Source organism: Drosophila melanogaster, chromosome 3R (assembly GCF_000001215.4).
Source record: "Drosophila melanogaster chromosome 3R".
Taxonomy (NCBI): domain Eukaryota; kingdom Metazoa; phylum Arthropoda; class Insecta; order Diptera; family Drosophilidae; genus Drosophila; species Drosophila melanogaster.
Genome location: NT_033777.3, coordinates 26,691,901 through 26,714,443, shown reverse-complemented (window position 1 = coordinate 26,714,443; position 22,543 = coordinate 26,691,901). Strand labels below are relative to the sequence as shown.

At 44.4% G+C, this 22,543-nt stretch overlaps 2 protein-coding genes across 2 annotated transcripts; both read left to right on the top strand.

Moving 5' to 3' along the window:
• Positions 1-284: 284 nt before the first annotated feature.
• amon (amontillado) lies at positions 285-16,747 on the top strand. The gene is made up of 12 exons (NM_057970.4): positions 285-933; positions 10,622-10,729; positions 11,572-11,842; positions 11,933-11,970; positions 12,420-12,496; positions 12,840-12,928; positions 13,457-13,632; positions 13,704-14,017; positions 14,263-14,496; positions 14,565-14,729; positions 14,824-14,941; positions 14,996-16,747. Exons 1-12 carry the CDS (start codon positions 721-723, stop codon positions 15,155-15,157), a joined length of 1,965 nt encoding a protein of 654 aa, NP_477318.1. The 5' UTR covers positions 285-720; the 3' UTR covers positions 15,158-16,747.
• Positions 16,748-20,853: 4,106 nt separating this feature from the next.
• Positions 20,854-21,898, top strand: TwdlQ (TweedleQ). Its single transcript, NM_143239.2, has 2 exons — positions 20,854-20,935; positions 21,088-21,898. Exons 1-2 carry the CDS (start codon positions 20,921-20,923, stop codon positions 21,808-21,810), a joined length of 738 nt encoding a protein of 245 aa, NP_651496.1. The 5' UTR covers positions 20,854-20,920; the 3' UTR covers positions 21,811-21,898.
• Positions 21,899-22,543: the final 645 nt, after the last annotated feature.

Here is a 22,543-nt window from a genome sequence, read left to right as displayed (position 1 = left end):
GGATTATGGGGGATTAAGCTTATCTGTGTGATATGTATATTACTTACTTTACCATGATAGCGTACTTCTAGTTTTGCTAGCGTACTTCTAGTTTTGTAAGCCTAACAGTAGTAGCCCCTTGGAACATTCCTGTGCACGCCACTGGCGAAGCTGGTAAGACAACGGTATCTCCGCTAGGGGTGCGTCGAGTGAGTGGCGGGTGGCTTATCGCCTGCTAGTCGGAGCTTTCGAGCGAGCTTCGGCGGCGAAGCTTTTGCCACCGCTTTGGCGCCTGGCGGACATTCATAATGGCGTCCGTCGGTACCGCTGGCGAACAGTACTCAGCGCGCAGCGCCCCAGTGAAGTTCGTGGCAGCGCACAAAGACTCCAGACGAAGTACATAGAAACAGAATTTCAGGCGGAAGGAAAGCACAACAAGCTCCATAGAAGGGGCCAAAAATACACAATAAAGAAAACAAATTGCAACCACAACAAGAGGATATTTTGCCAACCGAGCAACTTGATCCTGGCTACCCAATTCGCGTCGCCAATTCGCAGAGTGTGCAGTGGAGCGCGTCCTTTATTTTCGTCAGCACTTCGGTATCCTGCCAACGGAAAAAAATCACCCAAAGGACGCCCCACGCACCAACTGTTTGTACGGGCTGCCAGAGTTGCCCCATCGCCGCCAGGAGTCAGAGGCCAGGAGGAACCCGCAGGACCAAGGCGTCCAATCTGAATTCCATGGCAGCAGCCACATGGAGCTGGCTGTTGGCCCCATTCCTGCTCCTCCACTGGGCCAGTGCAGGAGCGGGCGGAGGAGCAGGCGGCTCGGGAGCGGGACTGAGCGGCCCCGCCGTCTTTACCAGCTCCTTCCTGGTGCGCTTCCGGCGCGGAGTGGACAACTCGTTTGCCCATGATGTGGCCGACAAGTACGGCTTCGACAACCTAGGCCCGGTAAGTGGAATGTGCGAAAAATCAATTATTATATTGCCGACGGCCGGCTTGGTGGCTCGCTTCTTTTGGGCCAAGTTGTTAGCGTTTCTGGCTGACATGCTGCACTTGTCGGGCGCGTGTCAGGCGTTAATTGCGATTGCTCGAGGGGTCTGGGTGTCCTAGTGCTCGAGTGTGTGTGTGGATACCAGGAGCGTGCTCGGAATGCCAAAGGCAGCTTTTGGCCAGCTGGCGAGCGGCAAAGTTTTTGGGGCTTGTGGCATTGGCCAACTTCCGTCGGCAGAGCGAAGTTTCCGCTGCATACCGCCAGGCGCAAATTTGCGCATTGCATGCTAAAGACCCATTGCATTCGAGCCAAGGTCAACGTGGCGAAAATAAACTTGCCCACACACGGGGGTAAATAACATCATAATAGGTCAGTAATTTGCACTCGAATCGCTTCTGTCTGCGGCACTTTGACCTGTCATTCCAACGATTTTCTGCCCAGATTATGTCGAGTTTCAAATGAAAAAGTGTAAATAGAATGGAATCAATTCGCTACGGATCAATGATGCATGTATAATCATTTCCAAAGTATTGCTTCTTGTATGTTTGCTTATCATACAAACTATTCGTTGCGAAATCATTCCTGTTGTAATTCCATGTGCAACGTCAGTATGGACTTTCACTTTCTGCAATCCTGACAGCCCTGCGATTCGCATCGAGAAACCCTCTTATGGGTTTGTCATCCGTCAACGTAATGCGTAACCATTGCCCAATTCTGTCAGCACTTGACAGCTATGACGCGCACTTGTTGCACACGCACTCGGATTAGGTCAATAACTCACTCGAGGATTTCAGGATTAATGCGAATTCAAGAGCTGGAACGGACGCAATTAATTAGGGGCATCAATAACAACTAGAGAGCGGTAGATGGGCATGGGGGAGGGACTACAAAAAGCTGGCGCTAAATCCAATTAACTCTCCTATTCCTTGGAAATCCGATATCCAGTCGTCACCTGAGGCCCCGGCTCGCTGTTCCTGGCGGATGGCGTGGTCCTTGTTATCCGATGGCTTTATTGCGACATCGATGCTGTTTGCAATGGCGCAATCTCATCTGCCCCCATCTCAGCCAAAAGCTGATTGCATGCCGCAGTTGCCATGGCCACAGCTCTCGCATTGCACAGGCGTACATACGGGTCCTGGGAAAGGGACTAATTGCGTCGGAATGTTTTCTTTGCAAACGAAACACAAGCAAAAATCTGTGCAATTTCAAACGACTAATTCCTCTCGATTTCCTTCATGCCCGTAGAGACAATCTTTTTCAGGGGAATTTCCACTCTAATTATGTAGCTTCGTAATTATTATTGATTTTTTACCCACTTAATTGCCGATATAATCCTATCAGAGCTAAAAGATTTTCCTGCTCAACGTTTTAAAAATAGCCCCCGATTTAATTACAAATCGCAGCCTGTTGCCATTTCCCCTCCGGACTTCGAACTCGTTTTTAGATAATTGCCCAAAAATCCCATGCTCTGTGTGGGTGTGGTCCTCGTAATAAATGTGCGGCACATGTATCAAAAACCAAAAAAAAAAAAGAAAAGAGGAAAACAACGAAAAATAAAACTCAAATGAAATCTGTTGCTCCTACGTCAAACGCTATCGCCGAGCACAAATCAAAATGTATCCCAAACCAAAAGTGAGTGCTTACCCACGGCAAACTCACTTTTGCTCTCATACCAATCGATATTGCGTATACGCCGCATCTTATCTGCGGTACTCTGACAATGAGTGTGTTTAGATTTTATTGCCTTTGATGTTACGACCTTATCGGCAGTAAAACGTTAGATTCAGTCAGCTATTGCCGTGCAAATCTAAATAAATCTCGATCCCGCGTTGAATGTAATTGCCGCCCTGAAACTTGAATGCGGCTCACTGTGAGGCAAAAAAGAAAGCGAAAGTCAATTTCTTGCTCAAGTAAATACATATGCTTCCTTACTGCCCACGCAGGATTATTGCCCACGCTGTTGGCGGAGTTTAATACCAGCAGCTATCTCTGCAGTTTCGTGCCCAGTGGTTGGTTGGCCTAGAATATTTTCCAAACTTCTTGGCCAAAGCCACAAAGCGACTCGTCTTTGCGATTATTAAAAGTTTACCAACGACCGGGCCGAAAGCCTTTGAGCATGCATGGTGTGCTTGCCTGCCTGGTTTGTGTGTACCAACTTTAAAAGCCAACAACTCACCTGTCATTGAGCCATCCCCCTAGACCATCAGCACCATCCTTTTGAGCCGCTTGTCTTCGTTGTCGGGCTGTGAGCCAAATCCTTGCACAAAGCGTTAAGTCAGGACGTGGCCAGCGGCAACAGGCGTTAGTTGTTTGCTGGTGTTGCTGTTTGAAAAGCCCTTCTAAGTCGCAAGAACATCTCCAACAATGGCGATTGCAACAGCAAAAGCAGATTATTACACGAACGTTTATGGGCATAGGAAAAAATATCCACAAAGTTGTTGCGATTTTTTCGTATTAAAAGATAGTACTTTATGAGGCGGAAAGCCATTTAGGAGGGATATTAAATGTTCGCTCTAGCTTAATTCGTACGTCGCCAGGCAATAATAAATAAAAAAAATGCATCCCCTAGGTCAGCCGAATACCCTTTAAAATCCTTACTGAGTCTCTAATATGCGGAGTGAGTAGCTTCCCTTCAGATGTCCTTAGTCCGTGTAGCTCCTGTCTCACACATTGCAAGTATTTGCTTTCCTTAAGCTTGTCCTAGATAATCAGGAGTTCCTGAAATGTCAACGCTCATCTAGTATGCATAGTTTCATACAGCTAAGCCATAGTTTTCTCATAAATTATGCAAGAGTGTTGTGACCTTATTAAGATGCCAACGAATACCAATGTAGTTGGACCGCATATTTTCAACTTAACAAGTTTCCCGTTGCCACAAAAAACCAAACCGTATTTTGTGTTGCTTTTTAGCGGGCAGAGTGGATCTGCAGAGACAAATGTTGAAATGACTTTGCGGTCTGACATTGGCACATTCGTCTCCGTTTGCTTATCGCTGGCTGTTTTTCTTTCATTTATTATGGCAAATGAAAAACGAGTTTACAAATTCGGCGGTCGCTCGCCCAGATGGCTAGATGGTTGCAAATTAAAGGCACGGACATTTGTAACCCAAGGCCAGCAGCATATGTTGGCAAATACAAGGCAAACAAAGGAGGCGTACTGCGATTCCAGTGAAATACGCTGGACAAACAGAGACACAGTTGGTGGAGTTCAAGATGCCGGTCCGAGGCTCGGAAAAGGTTCACTCCATCGCCCCAAAAACCACAGGCACACACGCCACCCACTTGCACACAAGCCACCACGGCACACACGATGCCTTATCACGTATACGCAGTGTTGCGGCCCGAGTCCAGGCGCATTATTTATTTATTTTTAGCCCTGGAAAGCAGCTCGATGGTTTGCCGGACAAAGGCTGGCTATTGTAGGGACCAGATGACAACAATTTCTCACAGATGGAAGATTTACGACTATTAATGCAGCAATTGGCTCTGAATAGTTTTGCCGTTTGGTTTTCCCATATTGCCACCGGCATTTATGGTTGAAGGACTAAAAATAATTTTGAAAGCAACTCCCATTGCCTCAAATTGAAACAGGATACATTCATTTTAAGCCATTTCAAATTTATGCTGCTGTTTATGACGCACACTTGCAGTGGATTATGGGCAGGACTGCATGAAAGAGGTTTTGGCTTGCAGCAACTGAATGTGATGCCTTGAAATAAATAATGCAAGTGGCTAAAAATAAGGGTAATTTATATCCTTTTCAAGGGATTTATGTAAGCCAAATCTAAGAGTAACTGGCGTCAAAGAACAAGTGGAATAAATAATGTATATGGAAAGTAATGTACCATATATATCTCAAAGATGTACAGAAGATAACTCAAGGTCCTTTGTCAGATTTACTTTCAATTTTGCTCACACTAATAGGTTGACACTGGCTCAATAACATTACGAAAGTTACCTTAACTTTTTACTTTTCCCTTGCGAAAATGTGTCGACGGAAGCCCAACATCTGGCAAATATTTGCCAGCTTTTCGTTTGCGTTTGGGGATATTGTGTTACGCAACGCATCGTCTGCCCCTGGACATATCGTTTGACAAATGAGTTTTAAACTATAAATATCATATCAAGAGAATGATGATACGGATTTCACAGGGCTCTAATGCTAATTAGTAAGTTTTCGGGTTTCACTTAAACGAGGTCACAAAAAAGTGTAACTTTAACTAGTTTTGCCCGGTGCCTGCTTAACTTTTTTCTCTATGCTTTTCGCAAGGATATTCAGAATGTTCGATGGAGGCGAAAGTAGGGAGGCACTAAATATAGACATGCTGTAAACAAGCTGCCTGGCTCAGCGTGGATCAGCTCCCATAATGGAACCAATGGACCGTGCTCCTGGGCCCGCACAGTTGTCTCAGTTGGACAGGTGTCGCTAATGCACACACCACTGCTGCTCCCACGCCTCTCCTGATCCTGCTCCCTTTGAGCATCCTTGGCTGTCTGTCGGTCTGCCACTGTGGCTAAACAATTTAATAAATCAACACTCGAGCCAAAGTTTTGTCAAATATTTTGCCCTCAACAAAAGGAAAATGCTTCGAGAGCCACAAAAAGTGGAAACCGAGGCAAGGACAAAGACCAAACCTGCCGCTTGCTCATTGTAAATAATTAAAAAACTTTTCAGCGCCTCACTCCCGAAATGTCTGCAGTTGATAAACGAGTGTGTGAATAACACACAATACATAATTACATTTTCTTTTTTTTTTTTTAAACGTTCTGGCTTTTTGCGCTTGCACGCCTCCAAATGTCAAAGGTCAGTGAGTAAAAGTTTTGTTTGCGATGCGGCAAATTTCATTCCGATAAAATTAGATGAAAATCTTGAAATTTAATTAGCCAACTGCCAGCTGGCGTGGCTACAGAGGTTGCCCACTCCGCAAAGTGTGGAGCTGGCTCTGTGTGCTTTGAGAAATCGCTCATACGCAGTGTCTGCCCAGCGATGGCATTTCAATGTCAACAGAGCGCTCCAGATAATTATGTTGTGTGCTGGTGGCCAAGCTGCCTTTGCCCTACTCCGAATAGAAAAGCGTCTTAAGGGCTTACTACCATTCCGTCGCTTTCAATTACGCTGGCCTTACAATTTGACCCAGTTTAAGCTGCGAGTCAAAACGCAATTTCCTGTGTGCACTCGCTGTTTAAATTCATCTATTATATATGACGCTGGCTGAAGTTTAATTCAATTTGTGCAAGTTTAACCATTGATCCAGCCAGCAAATCAAATGCCACAATCACGGGCACATGCCATGAGCCTCAATCAAAGCTTATTAGTCGAGTTGGGCGAAGCTGTTTGTCTTTGCCGTTTCCTTTGTCGCCGCATCCTGCTGAATTATTCACGAGTCCTGGGCCAGGACACTCATTTGCATTTCTCCAATTCGCCACCTGCCATCGAGGTCTTCTAATTTTAAGGCTGTGCAAATTTGCATGCCATTTATTGACGACTGGATTTGTGTGGATCGCCAAGCTGTCAATCCAAACACGCTTATTTGCATTGTTTTGGCGCAGCAAAGACAGGCAAGTTTTTTTGCGTATTTTTCAATTGAATAAAAGTGCCACTCTTGACAGATGGGAGAAGAGCACTTGATGAGGATTTTCTCTATACCAGCAAGATAAAATGCTATCATTTGGGACTCCGTTTTCAGCAGTCTGCACAAGTGATTTTCGCGTGTAGCGATAATTTATGCAAACACCATAGTGCAATGACACGTTTCCCAATTATTGATTGAGTGATTGATTAATTGCGAGAATGGCAGGAAGAACGGCGATTTTTCCTAATTAGCGCAGTTGCACTGCGAACACATTTATCACATTGTAACCCGACTGCTATCTATATTATGTGTATGCCAGTAGTTATTGACGGCTAATGCCACTAGAAAAATTGGCCAGCTTTTGATAAACTGACGACGTCTGTCCTTGATAAACGCCAGCTTCTGACGTTGGTTGGTTAACTAAACCGTTGGCCATTTTGGCCAATTGTGTGTACAAATTGATGAATGGTTATTCCTCGGGGCGTTCAATATTGGGTAACAAATAAAATGCGACGATTGCGTAATGGCTTTTATCGGAGATGAATCGCTTACGCTATTCACATAATCTGTTGCCTACTTTTCTGCTCTTATGGAAGTCAGCGATTGCGGCATTAGATTCCTCTATGTTTCGCGGAAATATTTTCAAATTTTTGCGGAGGAAGGTCTTCAATATACCTTTCAATATTTTTAGATTGAGTATGCTAATGCATGCAAATAACACATTTATGGCGTAGGATGTAGCAATAATGCGTATTTGTTCCAAAAGGAAGCTATACTCTATACTCGCCGTGTAAGGCACACATTTTCCGGGCATTGAAATCTAAATATTTTATCAACTCTTGCAAAGGAATTTAAAAGCTGTTCTGTGTGCTCAACTTGTTGAATGCCCACTATTGTGTACTGTCAGCAGCTGACCGACCAAGAATTCGATTAAGGTAAACAAAGAGAGCTATATTAACAAGTTAAAGTCCTTTAAGCCTCAGGGCAAACACAAACGCCCATTCCCTACGCCCATTGGACCATTGTTGTATGCTATTTTTGCAGGCACTATGAAATATCTGCTGCACATAAATACATGGCTGTGTACATACACATATATACGGGGGAAGCTGTCATGTACAGCACAACTGATGATATTTCAGCTTTTTCAGCGAGTTTTTCATTTACCTTGCATGGGTTCGCACGGGGCGAGTGGAAATCCATAAATTTCTGATGTTGACGGGCCAAGAGAGATGACGTGTCATGGCGCGGGCGAGTTGTGGCCACGATCCGGCGACAAAGCCGCCCACACCGAAATTCCCTGGACGTGATGTAACTACACAGCTGTTGTCCTGTCGAGCAACAAGTGTCGAAGTGGCGTAGATGCCAACGGCTTCTCGTTAATAAATTTGCTATTTAAATGCGGCAGCCAACTAATTATAGACACCATTTTGGCAGGCTGAGGAGTGAGCAATGTGTCTCAAGCACAGAAGCACACACATGTCTGAGCTTTTGGCCAACTTTGGCCGTGTGGGTGGTGTGTTAAGCTTAAATAACTCACACACTTGGACATATACGTGCACATACGCACACACTGAGCGAAAAGGGTGGTGGCGAACAGCTGCCACTTGCCACGGAGCTGTCCTTACTTTATTTTAGCCCCGTTATCACCCCGTGTGACACATTATATTTATAATGGCGAGCAGTGCACACAGACACAATGGCAGCTATATTGCTACATTAGATGTCCTGCTTTGTTGCCCTTAATATTTGTGTTCAGCTCCACCCACATAAATCCGAGTGACTGAAGGTTTTGTTTTTACTTTGACTTTCACTTGGCAGTGGGGCTGGGGGTTTGGGGATGCGAGCGATATATGTATACGATACCATATGCTGTGCTTATGAAGAAAAATCCGCAAATTATGCGGGACATCTAAAAATATGCTAGCAATTTAGCGGCATGTGGTCGACCATCGGCCAGATTAGTTAATTCCCATTGTTTATTTGTGTGCCGTGTGCGTGTAAGAGCGCCCACTGTGCGTATACGCTATCGTTATCTATCTACATTTTTTTTGTAAGCTGGCAACATACTTAGGAAGTCCATTAAACTGGCTAGTAAAGGCCAAACAAACCAGCTGGGCCAGCTGTTGCAGTACCCATTGAGTAATTTACACACAAATTAACAGGGCATAAAAATAGACAAACTCAAACTGTCTGTGGAGAACCGTGATTGACAGCAGTCAACGGATTGATGGCCCTCAAGTTACGCGCCTTGCCGTTGTTTTCCCGCTTACTTATGCGCGGCACTTGGCGCCTAAGTAAACCACTGATGTTTGAATCCCCCCGCCAATATTTTCCGGCTTGGGTGGAGCCATTTATTGAGTGGTACTGGCGCTGGTGGTGGGATGGCTGACGTGGCTACGTGGCTTGCTACGAAATTATCAATTTATGACTCAAAGTCTAGAAGTCTATCAAGAACAATAAGGCGTAAGCTCCAAAAATGTATTCCAAATATAAAGATCTAAAGAAAATCACCAATATTTAACTAGTTTCTCATTAAATATATTTTAGTACCTCATTGTTGGTAGTAATTAATTATATCCATTGATTTTCCGCTTTGGACTTGTGTTCCAACGAAGAGGGTTTCCTATTTCGTTTGTTATTTTTACTTGAAATTCATTAAACGCTTCCAAAATTTACTTAGAATTACGCATTTTTCGCTGATCAAAGAAATTTCGGCTATTCCTGCAACCCTTTCCGCGCACCTTCATTCTATTGCGGCCAAAGTGTTGATGCTGAATTGAAAGTTAGCAGACAGCGGTCAGAAAAGCCGTAGATTCCATAAACAGGCAAAAAATGAAAGCATTCTTCTGCCTCAGTTTGCCTACCCAAATGTCCTTATTCATATTTAATGCTGCTGCGAAGCGGGCGAGAATCCTTAAAACGGCCGCGTGGGCGCGTTTTGCATAAGCTCACGTTGATGAAACTCCGATGGTTAGCGAAAACCTTTGTTTAGTCAGTTACTGGCTGGTTTAAGGCAATTACAATTACCCACGTGTGCTTACCGCTCCTGCCAGGAAGCCTTACAAGTCGACATCCTTATAATTTGCGGCTGGCTGGGTTAATGAGGCGCGTTTTAAAAATAGATTCGCAGTCGGGTTTATTTGGCTGGCAAATTGATGGGTATTGTCATCGCCGCTCCCCACTAATGCCGTTTTATTGAGGCGCATTTGTGCGAATTATGAATTGATAGCACAGGCACTCAACGCCGCACAGCTGCTAATTAATCACGATGTAAGCCTGAATTATGCAGGACGCCCTTCGCCCGCCCATCCATCCGTTCAAAAGGGCAAAGTTATATAACGCCCAGCAGCTGGCCAAACGCCATTCGAGTCTCCAATGTCTCAGGGATGAGCAACATGTTGCAGCCGGATCAAAATCATACACTAAGGGAAAAAGTATGGTAAAACCAGATTCTTGGCCAAGCTAAATTCCTTCTTTTTTTCATACTGTAAATGGTATTTAAAAGTCTTAAGGAAGAAAATAGTTACCATTCGGAACTCCATCTTATATACAAAGCGGAACCATTTATTATTATTATAAATCTGTAATCTTGATAAAGGACCATTTTGCCAGCGTGTAGGCCGAAAATAGTGGTCCATTTCCCAAGGGCGGCCAAGTGAAAGTGGGTTTGGCCCGAAGGCCCGGCACGTATCGTGTGGAAACTCGAGATCCCTTTCACTAAAATTGCAGTGGGGAAAAACGGAAAATTACTGGCTCAGTCTGGGCCAAGCTATTCGCAACTGCTGGCTACTGGCACTCAATTTACCAAAGCCAATTAATGATGATGATGTTGGAGTTGCTGCTGCTGCAGCAGATGATGATTATGACTGGCAATTTAGAGCACAATTATGGGCAGCACACAACCACCACATCAGAATGTGTGAGGAATGGCTGGGGCCAAACTCAATTAGAGCGCAATTACGGGTCACGCTTCTAGGCACAAAACAAGCAGGGAATTAATGTGTTTTCCCCAATTAAAATGCCACGCACTCTAATAAAATGTTGCCTTGCACTCCTTGGACTCCTTACAGCTGGTCGGCGCCGATGGACACGAGTATCATTTCAAGCACCGGACCCTTCCACATGCCCGCTCCAGGAGGAGTCTGACGCACACACGGGCCCTCAAGAGCCATCCGGCGGTGAGTAAAAAAGATGGTGGCAGGTGGGGGAAATGCGGAAAATTCGCATCAAGGTCGAAAGGGAAACTGGCACACTTGCTGTTGATTCGAGTGAAAATAAGCTAGGAACGTGCTCAATGCAATGGCTTGGAATACAGACACAGAAATAAATTTTAATGGGGCTTTTTGCCATATTTACACATTGATTCTACATTAGTACGTACCACTAAGCCTGAACTATTCTGGAAAAATAAGGTCTTTTTTTTCTTGCTACTAACCTAGAGACTTTCCATTCATTAGCCTAGTACTCCACGCCTTTTTTGCTGCATTTTTATTATGTATGTGCCATAGAATATGAGGGAAAACAGGAATCACAAAATTGTATGCTCCGTGTAAATGGGTCAGCTGGTAACAATGTGCCTGCTTTTTCGCACAAATGTCAAAGGACAGAATTCATTCCAAGCTCCCGAAATAGTTTTCACCGGACATTGTTTGCCGTTCTGCATAACGGACATCGATGGCATTGCGTTCGGTTGTGTGTCCATTTGGCCATTTGGCCAACGGAGTGAAACGTGCCAATAGGCCATTGTCGATAATCAGGGTGCAGAATGCACACGAGCCACTCATTGGGAGGCGGGGTTGGAAGGACAATATGGAAATTGGCATGCAAACAAGGTCGTTTCGTTTCTGTTCACATCTGTTTGCACAGCTTTGGATTGGTACGCACACGCATAACAATGACCCGCATGCCCGGGACTTGCATACACGGAGTTCGGGTTTGTGCGACAGATGGCCCATCAGCGTAACCCATTTTTGTGGTTACCACGCCGACCTTAACGCTAATGGCCTCTCCCATTCCGCAGGTGCATACGGCCGTGCAACAGCCGGGATTCAAGCGGGTTAAACGTGGCCTGCGGCCGGCGGTGCCCGCCATTCACGGCATGAAGTTCGACCTGAAAGTTGGCGAGGGCAATCGGATTGACGAGGAGCCCACTGACCCCTACTTTCCCATGCAATGGTACCTCAAGAACACGGGTCAGAATGGCGGCAAAGTCAGGCTGGATCTGAATGTGCAGGCTGCCTGGGCCCAGGGAATCACCGGGAAGAATGTTACGACGGCCATCATGGATGATGGTGAGTATTTTCGGAAATGAATGAATGAATAAAAATGCAATCTACTGGTTTATTATGTTTTTACTTTATTGTGGCGTTTTCTCTGCCCAGGCGTGGACTACATGCATCCGGATCTGAAATTCAATTATGTGAGTACAACCCACACGCACATGAATGCCTGGAAACCCTTTCAATTTACGCTGTCCATCGAATGGCAATAGCAAGCTTTTAATTAAATTTTGGCTTACTGCACATATCGATTGCCAGTGAGGAATTATTCATGGCCAAATAGCCCACAGTTGCTGTGGCTCTAGATGTGAGATTTAATTTAGCAACGGACCGTTGAAACCCCTAATGTGCGTAATAATAAAAGTTGGCAGGAAATTGAAGCTAAAAGCTTAAAACTTTTCCTGACACTAAAACTTTCCACAGTCATTATTGTCAAAGGGCTTATCAGCCATGCATATGCAAAGAGGTTTGCTTCCAAATATAAATGTTATGGAGTAAATTGAATAATTTTCCCAAAAGCTACAACAAAACCTACTTAACGCACACATGTTGGTTCGTATTTTATCTGGTTTAATCTGCTCATTTCCAGAACGCCGAGGCCAGTTATGACTTCAGCAGTAACGATCCCTTTCCGTATCCCCGATACACCGACGACTGGTTCAACAGGTAAGTGATGGCCAAAGGGGGAAAAGCTATCGATTTTGGGTAAAATGTCCTTGATAGCCAACTGGAATGTTTAGGATAATTTGTTTGTGTCATACGATTGGAATGGAATGCCCAAGTGGATGGGTTAAGCTGCTATTGTCATCGTTCTAGCAAAGACAAACTTTGACTAATTAAAAGGCAGTTGCGGAATTTAATGTTCTCCTCCGTTGAGTCTGAAGTTCACTTGATAGTTTGTCAGCTTATACGCACTGCTTAATGGATAGAAAGTACTTTTTATTAAGCTGCTTACCAGCTCTCTGAATGTTTAACCCCAACTCATCCTGGTCCGCTGTTCATTTTTCAGCCATGGAACTCGTTGTGCCGGCGAAGTGGCTGCTGCCAGAGATAATGGAATTTGCGGCGTTGGCGTTGCTTATGACAGCAAAATCGCAGGTAAGTGGCTTTGGCAGTATTCGCTGAATAAATATACATATGCGTGTACAGCGACGCCTTCGAGGTCCTGACCTCCAAAGTTTTTGGCTGATAAATCGCATTACGCATACGCGGCGTAATCCGCAAAAAGACGGGGTGAACCAATTGTCAGCTACCGCCGTGTACATATGTATCTGCTATCTGTAAAGTGTAAAGTTCATGGAGCGCGTTCCATTATTGTAAATTGAGCTCCGAAAAAATGTGATTTTTACATGAAATTGTAGATATTTTTTCTTGGTAATGGGGAGGCAACAAGTGCGGTCGCAAATCCAGCCGCGTTATCTGTCATTTTTATCGCTCGCCGGGGAGAAATCATGTGAAAAATCGGGCAAAATTTCGAACAACCACAGGCGGAGCTGGGAAATGCACTGCAATTTTTACGATTGCCATAAAGCGTCAAGTGAAAGTGATGGTTGGCGGGGATCGTATAAATATTGATTTATAATTTCCGCCATTAGATTTAATGCATACTTATCGCTCGCTCAACAGGCATTCGCATGCTGGATCAGCCGTACATGACGGACCTAATCGAGGCCAACTCCATGGGCCACGAGCCGCACAAAATCCACATATACAGCGCCTCCTGGGGTCCCACCGATGATGGCAAGACCGTGGACGGTCCCCGGAATGCCACCATGCGAGCGATAGTCCAGGGCGTCAATGAGGTACGGTTGAGCTGGGAGACCACGAGGTCCAGTTCTTGGAATTTATGGCTAATCTTTCACACCACCCGCAGGGTCGAAATGGCCTGGGCAACATCTATGTTTGGGCATCCGGCGACGGCGGCGAGGAGGATGACTGCAATTGTGACGGCTACGCCGCCTCCATGTGGACCATTTCCATTAACAGTGCCATTAACGACGGCCAGAACGCCCACTACGACGAGAGCTGCAGCTCCACGCTGGCGTCCACATTCAGCAACGGAGCCAAGGACCCCAACACGGGCGTTGCCACCACGGACCTCTATGGCAAGTGCACGACCACCCACTCGGGCACCAGTGCGGCGGCGCCCGAAGCAGCGGGCGTCTTTGCCCTGGCCTTGGAGGCCAAGTGAGTAATCCTCGCCTTTTCCCCCTCTGATTGATACACTCAAAAGTATTGGTGCACAGAAAATACTAAGTTTATTCACTGTTACTATTAGAACAGAATCTGCTAAAAAAAAAAGTTAAAAAGTTTAAAGCAGTGATTTGACTTTTTCGAGACCAAGCAACAGGAGTACAATTTCTTCGAGTGTATTTCTTTTGTCACTTTATGAATTTATGCTAATCCCACTTAAACCCACCCTTCTTTGGCAGTCCTCAGCTGACTTGGCGGGACATACAGCATCTGACGGTGCTGACATCGAAGCGCAACTCGCTGTTCGATGCCAAGAACCGATTCCACTGGACAATGAACGGCGTGGGCCTGGAGTTCAACCACCTATTCGGGTTCGGAGTGCTGGACGCCGGCGCCATGGTCACACTATCCAAGCAGTGGCATTCAGTGCCACCGCGCTATCATTGCGAGGCGGGCGAGCTTACCCAGCCACAGTGAGTCTATAACGGTCTTCTTCTTGGCTTAAGCCAGCTTATCCTTTTTTGCTAACTAACTAACGCAGGGCCATTGTTATGGGTCGTTCGCTCTTCTGGGAGATCAAAACCGATGCTTGCAAGGGCACCGACACGGAGGTCAACTATTTGGAACACGTGCAGGCGGTGATCTCGGCAAATGCCTCACGACGCGGGGATCTTGAACTTTTCCTTACATCGCCAATGGGCACAAAGTAAGTGAAATAATATTACTTTGAAAAATTCCTAACTATATTTTGGTTTTGTGAATTCATTAATAATATCAATAATATTAATATTACTCCATAGATCCATGATCCTGTCGAGGCGCGCCAACGATGATGACCACCGCGATGGCTTCACCAAATGGCCCTTTATGACCACTCACTCGTGGGGCGAGTATCCGCAGGGGACCTGGAAATTGGAGGTAGTATATAAATTACCTATGTAGTCCGGCCTTTCTGAACGAATTCGCCCACAGGCTCGCTTCAACTCGCCCCAAACACGACACGGCAATCTGCTGGAATGGTCCTTGGTCCTGCATGGCACCAAGGAGGCGCCCTATCGCACCCTGCACCCCTCGTCGCCGCACTCCAAGCTGGCCATTGTGAAGAAGGCGCACGAGGACAAGAAGATGAAGTAGGGCGGGTCGCGCAGAGGGTCAGAGGTCAGGTCCAGATAAACATCCGCGTAGCGACGTCCATTAGGCAGCTTGGCGTTTTATCAACGAGTTTAGTGTGAGGTTCAATAAAAGTGCTGGCTGTGTTTTATTTTGGAATAGGATTGATTGAGATTAAACATTTTATTTCGATTGTGTTTGTCCTTTGTGTAACTTCTAATATTTGTCATTTGCGTTGGATCTGTAGAACTGAAAGTTCATTTAAGCGAGGGATGTCCTTTATCATTTCCGTTTTTGTAATTAGTTTTCTGATTTGGTGAGCTAAGCGCCCAGGGTGCCACAAAATCACTTCATTCGCCGTTTAAACTTATTCTGGAAAGCGCACATTTGCCACAGTATAACAGATTTATCAAAATTCTGCACTCAACACCATAATCCGTTGAGTGTCCTAGCGAACTCTGTAGTCGATATCGAAGGCAACCACAAAATAAGAACATAGAAAACAGGTATAGCAGGTATATTTGAATGCGTAGCAAGACTAGGAGGCGGGGAATAGAGATATATAATAAAACTAGAACAAAGAAAACAGGATAAACCCTATGTAAATGTGTAATATCTATATGTATGCATACCCTATCTTTAACTGCGTCCTATGCTGTAGTCTTATAACTCTTTCTAGTATAAAATACAAACTAAACAAAGTATTTACACACGTATTTTAAAGCTTTGTCCTTTGTTTTCCATCCTATATATACACGAATATACCTACATACATGCATATACATATGTACTTAAAGGATACTTAGCAAAAACATAAAATGTTAATCCCATTATTGCGGAACATGTTTGTCGCTTAACTTTGGTTGCAAGCCAAAATCTGCTTTAATTTGGATACAACTCGTACGTGTAAAATGCATTTACATACATAGTTTTCCTTTCAGTTTCTTTCGGGGGCCAAAAAAACCACAACATAGTAACATTAATTGTGTGAAACCAGATTCACGATTGTGTCGTAAAACGGAGCGTGTGTTTTGAAAATACATAAACAAATGTTAAAGTACAAGTGCATAAACCTTAACGGTGAGCAGAGAGATACAGATACGGATTGTTTTACCTAGTCTAATAACTGAGATACAGCGCATTGTTAAAGTTTACCGATAATGTGCGAGAGGAATAAAATATATATATATATATACACAGAACCATATATGAAGTACATACACGTGTAATTATTAATCAAAAACCACATGAAGAGGTGACGGCGGAAACTGTGGAATAACCATTATATACATACACCGAATATTTAACTATATATATGCATAAATGTATGATACGTATATATAAACCACAAAATAAACGCAAGGAGTATCTTATGTGGCCGTTAAGTTGATTTTTGATGTTGTAGATACAAGAAGTAGCACCAATAGATGCACCATACCACTCAAAATTATAGAAAGATGTGAGAATGCTAATGCAAAACCGATATTTGATTGCAAATTTAATTATTTCCTATAGCACAAAATTTGTTTTTGTCTTTTGGTGCGGTTTTGTCATTTCCATGTAATTGAACAGAAAGAGAATTTAATTTTGTAAATAAAAGTTAAGAAAAAACGCAGTCAAAGTCTTTAGTTTGGGAAATGGGTAAAATTTGGGGTCTTTATCTTAAATTTAAACTTGTATAATACCACAACCTGAATATATAAAAATTACCTAAATAACCTGAATCTTTGAAATTATTATAGAATTAAATTATTGTATAGTAAGTTATTTTTTCAGTGCACTGGAGTAAGCTTTTAAAGCTCATTAATGGTTTTCTACACAAAATGTTGGTGTACAGAAAACTCTCCAAAAAGTTTCAAGCAAGCTTTTAAAGGCTTTCGGTGGAGACCGCCAAAAAGCTTTCCGACGAAGGATATACTTTTGAACTTTGTGCCATTGGACCCTGCTGGGGAATTAAATGACCACACTTTATATACGTACTTTCCTTAATATTATGAACATCAATTAATTATGGAACACTATTTTCGCCATGTCCCGGACACGCTTTCAAAATATAATTAATGAAAGCCAATTAATATGCCAGAATGAGCATGTGATAGCTGCAGGATTTGGGGTAAAGGGATTACTGTCCTGCTGAGGTCCACTCTGCGGAAAAGATATTGAATATGACGTCATATTTGGGAAATATTTCGGTGCCATTTCCTTTCGTATCTATCTTAAGTGCGGGTGATTTATAGTTTTCTCACACAGCATATATTCTAATAATGGCCATGCCAAGTTTGCACTCTTATGTGAAAAAGGGCAAACGTTTTAATTGTTGACTCAACTAATTGCGCGATATCCGCCCAAAAGTCCCCTCCTTGGCGGGCGTGTCTGTCATATTTTTTTTTGTTGCTCCGTTTGTTTGTAGGCGGAAATATTTATTAACTAGAAATTGCATAGCACAAAGGCAACAAGCAGGCCGCAGGAAGGAAGGAAATGGGCAAACATATGACGCACCCTCAGAAGCAAATACGCATACACACACAGTACAGCACAGCGAGTGACTCCATGGCGTATACGCAACGCAACGTGTCGGCTACGTGTTGTTTTTAGGCCTTCATAAATCATCTGGCTGTGGGCATATGATAAATTGTCATACTAATTGTTTTCAGCGTCCAAGACAGGCCGCGTAGAAACGTGGCCACAAGGCAAGGCAGGTCCAAGTAGTACTTCTAGCTTTTTTCTTATCTTGTTTTTTTTTTTTTAATACTTTAGGCCATTTACTACCCTGTCAAATATCGCCTATCATTTGGCATTTCAATATTGCACTTTTCCCTAAATGGTGCCTCTAGAAATCCCCTTCATTTGAACTTGGACCCACTGGAACCATCAATCATAATTAGCCGGCGATATCATGTGCCCATCGATGGTGTCACAACAACCAAGAGCGATTGTGATAAAAAATGTAACTGGGAAGCTATTTGGTTACATGCCCGGTCAATATGCAAAATGTTACGTTTTTACATGGTAACAAGTTTTTGATTTATGACACATTAATAGTGACAGCTTGCCCGCTTTTGGGTCAATTGGGCGTTATCGTCGGAGTCGTCTCTTCCCAGCGAAACAGCATCCAAGAGAGCAACAGGTTTTGGCATCGCTGTTTCTATTTCGGTTTCTGCTGCTCTTGGCCACTTTCTTTCGAATTGCTGGGGGGGTCTTTGCGGGGTCTTTGCTCCGGAGAGACCGAGACCCAAGTTGGACATGTCTGCGGGACAAAGTGTTTGACACTTTAATGAACTGCCCGGGGTCGCGTGTGTGAGCAGTTCATTAATATTAATGCCCCGGGCGCTCTGTTTTGGTTTCTTTCTTGCGCCTTGCGAAAGTCGTAGAGCAATTCGCTCTGGGCCAGACACAAATGTCAATTGCCGACCATTAGCTAATATTTGGTAATTGCTCTTTAATTGAGCACCCTGTCTTCGATAGTTCTGTAATGCATACAGGCCCTAATTGTGCGTAATAACGGTCTTCTGACCTTTGCCCACTTAGATGGGGAGCGATTTGTTGCTTTTAATGCTGTCATGATTTGTGTTTTTGGCGCCCCACATAATGGCCATGATTATCTGACGGTAATTGTTGTTGCCGCCTCTGGGGACTGGGTGGTTGGGTGCCTTGGAGGTGGGTGATTGAGTTGGCTTACCAACCCACTGCTGTTGCTGTTGATGTCATGATTTATGGCTCAGGTTCCGTGGCACACGCGCCCTACAAAATTTTAATTAACAAAAGCATCAGCTCTGCCTCCACTTCCATTTTTCCTCCCACAGACTGGGCCAATCACTGCGATTGGTCCTATAAATAAATCTTATCATCCTACGACTTTTGACGTTGCCAAATTGTTACTGTCATTGTTTGGTCTTAGTTCTGTTTGTCTTCTGTGCAAAGATAAACAGTAAACAAGGGGCCCATCACCAGAACAACGAACGGCGGAAACAACAGGAATCCCGGCAACCTAGGCGAACTGATACCTTCTATGGTTCTCTGGCCCGGGGACAGTTTATTTACTTACGAACACGCTGCCTTTTGCGGGTGTCATTGTCAATAGGTTGATAGGTTTTACTGCTCCTTGGAAAACTTGGCCCGTAAGCACCTTTTGCAAGCCTCCGCCTCCTGCTTGGCAACAAATTAAATGAATTCGTCGGTGCCAATGGGCAAAATGATTAAATTAGAATAGCGTTTTGCTCGAGTCCCCCTCGAGGCCGTTTTCAGGATTTCATTTGACCTTTAACAAATTATGCATATTTATAAATGTAAATACCGGCCACTGGCCATTTGGAGGCGAAGCGAAGTTGCCCACGTTTGGATGAGACTGAGGATGATGAGCAGCCGTCGGCAGCTGTGGTCATCCCTGATGTATGACTCCTCATTATGCGCATAAATGGATATTGTTGGGGCCTGGGCGAGAAGCCTGTTGCTCCTGGCCATTGCTCCACGGCCTGGCTGCCTGATGAAATGTTCTGGTGATTTAGGCCTATAAATCTCAGCCGCACAATGCCGTGCACTGAGAGGAAAATCCATATTATAATATATACCAAATTTAAAACGATGTTAAACCACTTTACTATTGATTATATACTACCATGTTATTAAAATAACTGAAACCACTGGGCACATTTTGACATGCAAACTTTGTTAATACTCATCAAATTTGTTGCCGTGTGCATCTTAACTGGTTTATGGTGAATTCAATTGGTAGCTCGTTCGTTCTTGAGACCACCTTATCAATTAGAGCACATCGCATCAGCATCTGCACACACAGAAAACCAAACACCCAACCACCCACAGATAAACACTCTGGAGATTTATGTGAAACAATCAGAACAATTAACTGGCCCAAAATGTGCTACGTCGAAGGAAGTGAGCCGTTTCGCATTTGAATCTGAGTGTGTGCATGTGTCTATTTATTGTTAAATATTGTTTATGCAATGTCTGCGTCTGTGTCTTGCTGTTTCATTTATGCCTAATTGAAGGCATTTGTTGTTGGCTAGAAACCAGGAAACCCAATGCTCGGATAAACAGCAGCAATGTGTGAAGATTACGGACGGATATTTCTTGGCCGGCTAGGGGGATATTCCAATATTGGTTAAGTCCACTGAAACACTCCTTGACGTGCAGCAAAAACCACAATTGCCGTCGATACTCAAGCGATGACTGACGATATTGATGGACTCGACTCTACGATGTGGTTGAAAGCGAGCTTTGAACCGGGTTCATAACCTGCCGCAAAAGATGCAAATCGCAATCGCTCGGCTAATTAATTAATTATGCATATTTTGCATAGTTTTTGTGGAAGTATGCGGCTTTGATGTTCGTCCGCCCAAACACGAGTAGTTCCGCAGATTTATGTAAGACAAGCAACGCCCAAAGGTTGCATGGTTTGGTGAAAAGATAAAAAAAAACAAACTGGTTCCGAGCGGTATCCCCAATTCCCGTAACCCGTAACTTGAGCCGGGGTTTTGTGTCAACGCTTAAAAGCTCATTTATCTCTGATTAACTGTTGCCAATGTGCGAAGTTCGATGGTTGCAGCAACCGAAGATGAAACGGAAACCGATGCGATCCCGATCCCGATAGCCAAGTCAAATCAAAAAACGCTGGCACATTGCAGGCCCATCATTTGTCATATTTCCAATTTCCCATTTCGCGGGCTTGTATAAATATCATCGGAATGCAAACAACAAACGTCAGTTAGCAAACTAAAAGAGTGGTAAACAGATCCTTTGCACTAGACATCAAATATATATCGGCTCAAGATGCGAGGATTTCTGGTGAGAAATTAAAATCAAAGACAAGAACATAAGTGAAACACAAACTAAAGTGAACTTAATTAACAAAGTTTTCAAATCCGTATATCAATTAAGAGTGTATATCCATGTATCATGTAACTACTTTCTAAACAAAATAATTTTCTAAATTCCAGTTACTCTTACTCATTGCTTCCGTTTCGGCAGCAAAATTGGGCTACAATTACCAAGCTGCTGCTGGCGACCGTCGTTTTGCGGGACTCATCGATGCGGAGGCCACAGGATTCAGCTCCACATCTACGCAGCAGCAGCAGCAGCAACAAGCGCAACAGGAGCTTGTGCAGCAGAACACGCAACAACAGATTCCAGCTGCTGCGGATGAGTTCAGCAAGGAGTTCTACACCTACGCTGCACCGGAGGAGGAGTTTGCGGATCAGGAGGCTACCGAGCACATCGCCAGCATGCTGAAACGCAATCTCCGCGTGCTGTTCATCAAGTCGCCGGAACACCAAGGTCTCACCAACGCAGCCCTCCAGTTGGCCAAACAGGCCAGCGAGCAGCGGACGGCCATCTATGTGCTCAGCAAGCAGGCGGATGTGAGTCAGTTGGCGCAGCGCCTGGCCAATGAGAATCAGGCCCAAAGCCCCAAGCCGGAGGTGCACTTCGTCAAGTACCGCACCCCGGAGGATGCGGTGCGTGCCCAGCAGCTCATTCAGCAGCAGTTCGACTCCTTGGGCGGCAGCTCCCGCAGCTCGGACGAGGGTGTCGCCCCCGTTTTGGACTTTAGCTCAGCACCAGCGGCCATAAGCGTCCAGGAGCAGAATGAGGCCCAAAATCAGGTTCAGGCAGTAACTCCTCTCACAAAGTATTTGCCAGCGGCATTGCTGCGCAACAAGTAGTTTGATATCTATATTATTGATTATACTTATTTAAGAGTTAGTTTTATGCATCTAGAAATACAAAGTATAACAACGAAAATAAGCGCCCACAGACTTTTAAATATTACTAGAACCGCCATTCGGAACGAGAAGAGGTTTCAGTATGTGGAAACATATTAACAGCTTAACGAACTGAACACTTGTGATCCACTAAAGTTTGCCCTTTTCGCACTGCTAAATTGAAAGAGAAGGGATGTAAACGGAAATGTCATTGACAGACTTCTAACCAAGAGCAGTGACAGCTTTAACATGAAACCTTAAAGGCGATTATCGTGCAAATACAATATGCAGCAAGGGGCAGGAACCAGCTGTTTCCCTCCCATCCACTTCCTGGCCACTCAAGAGCTCCCTCTTCCCGCCATCCGTCCGCTGAGCATTATGACTGGAGGCCAGAGGGATCCTGTCATGTGCCTTACTTTTCCTTGCCCTGCTTTCCTTTGCGAGGACGACAACGAGACTCTGATTCCTATCTCGCATGTTTCTGTCATATTTCATATTTTAAGTGCCCTCGGGCAGATGGCAACCAGAGCCCACACTCATGAATAATTTAATAATATAATAATAATTTCGAGTATTGAAAACAATTTACAGTTTCCCATGCCCATGGGCACCGTGGTCAAGGATTGATAAAATATAAAATATGTTCCGTCGTTAAGGGTAATTAGGGCGCCATTTGGCGGCGAGTGGCAGGTGG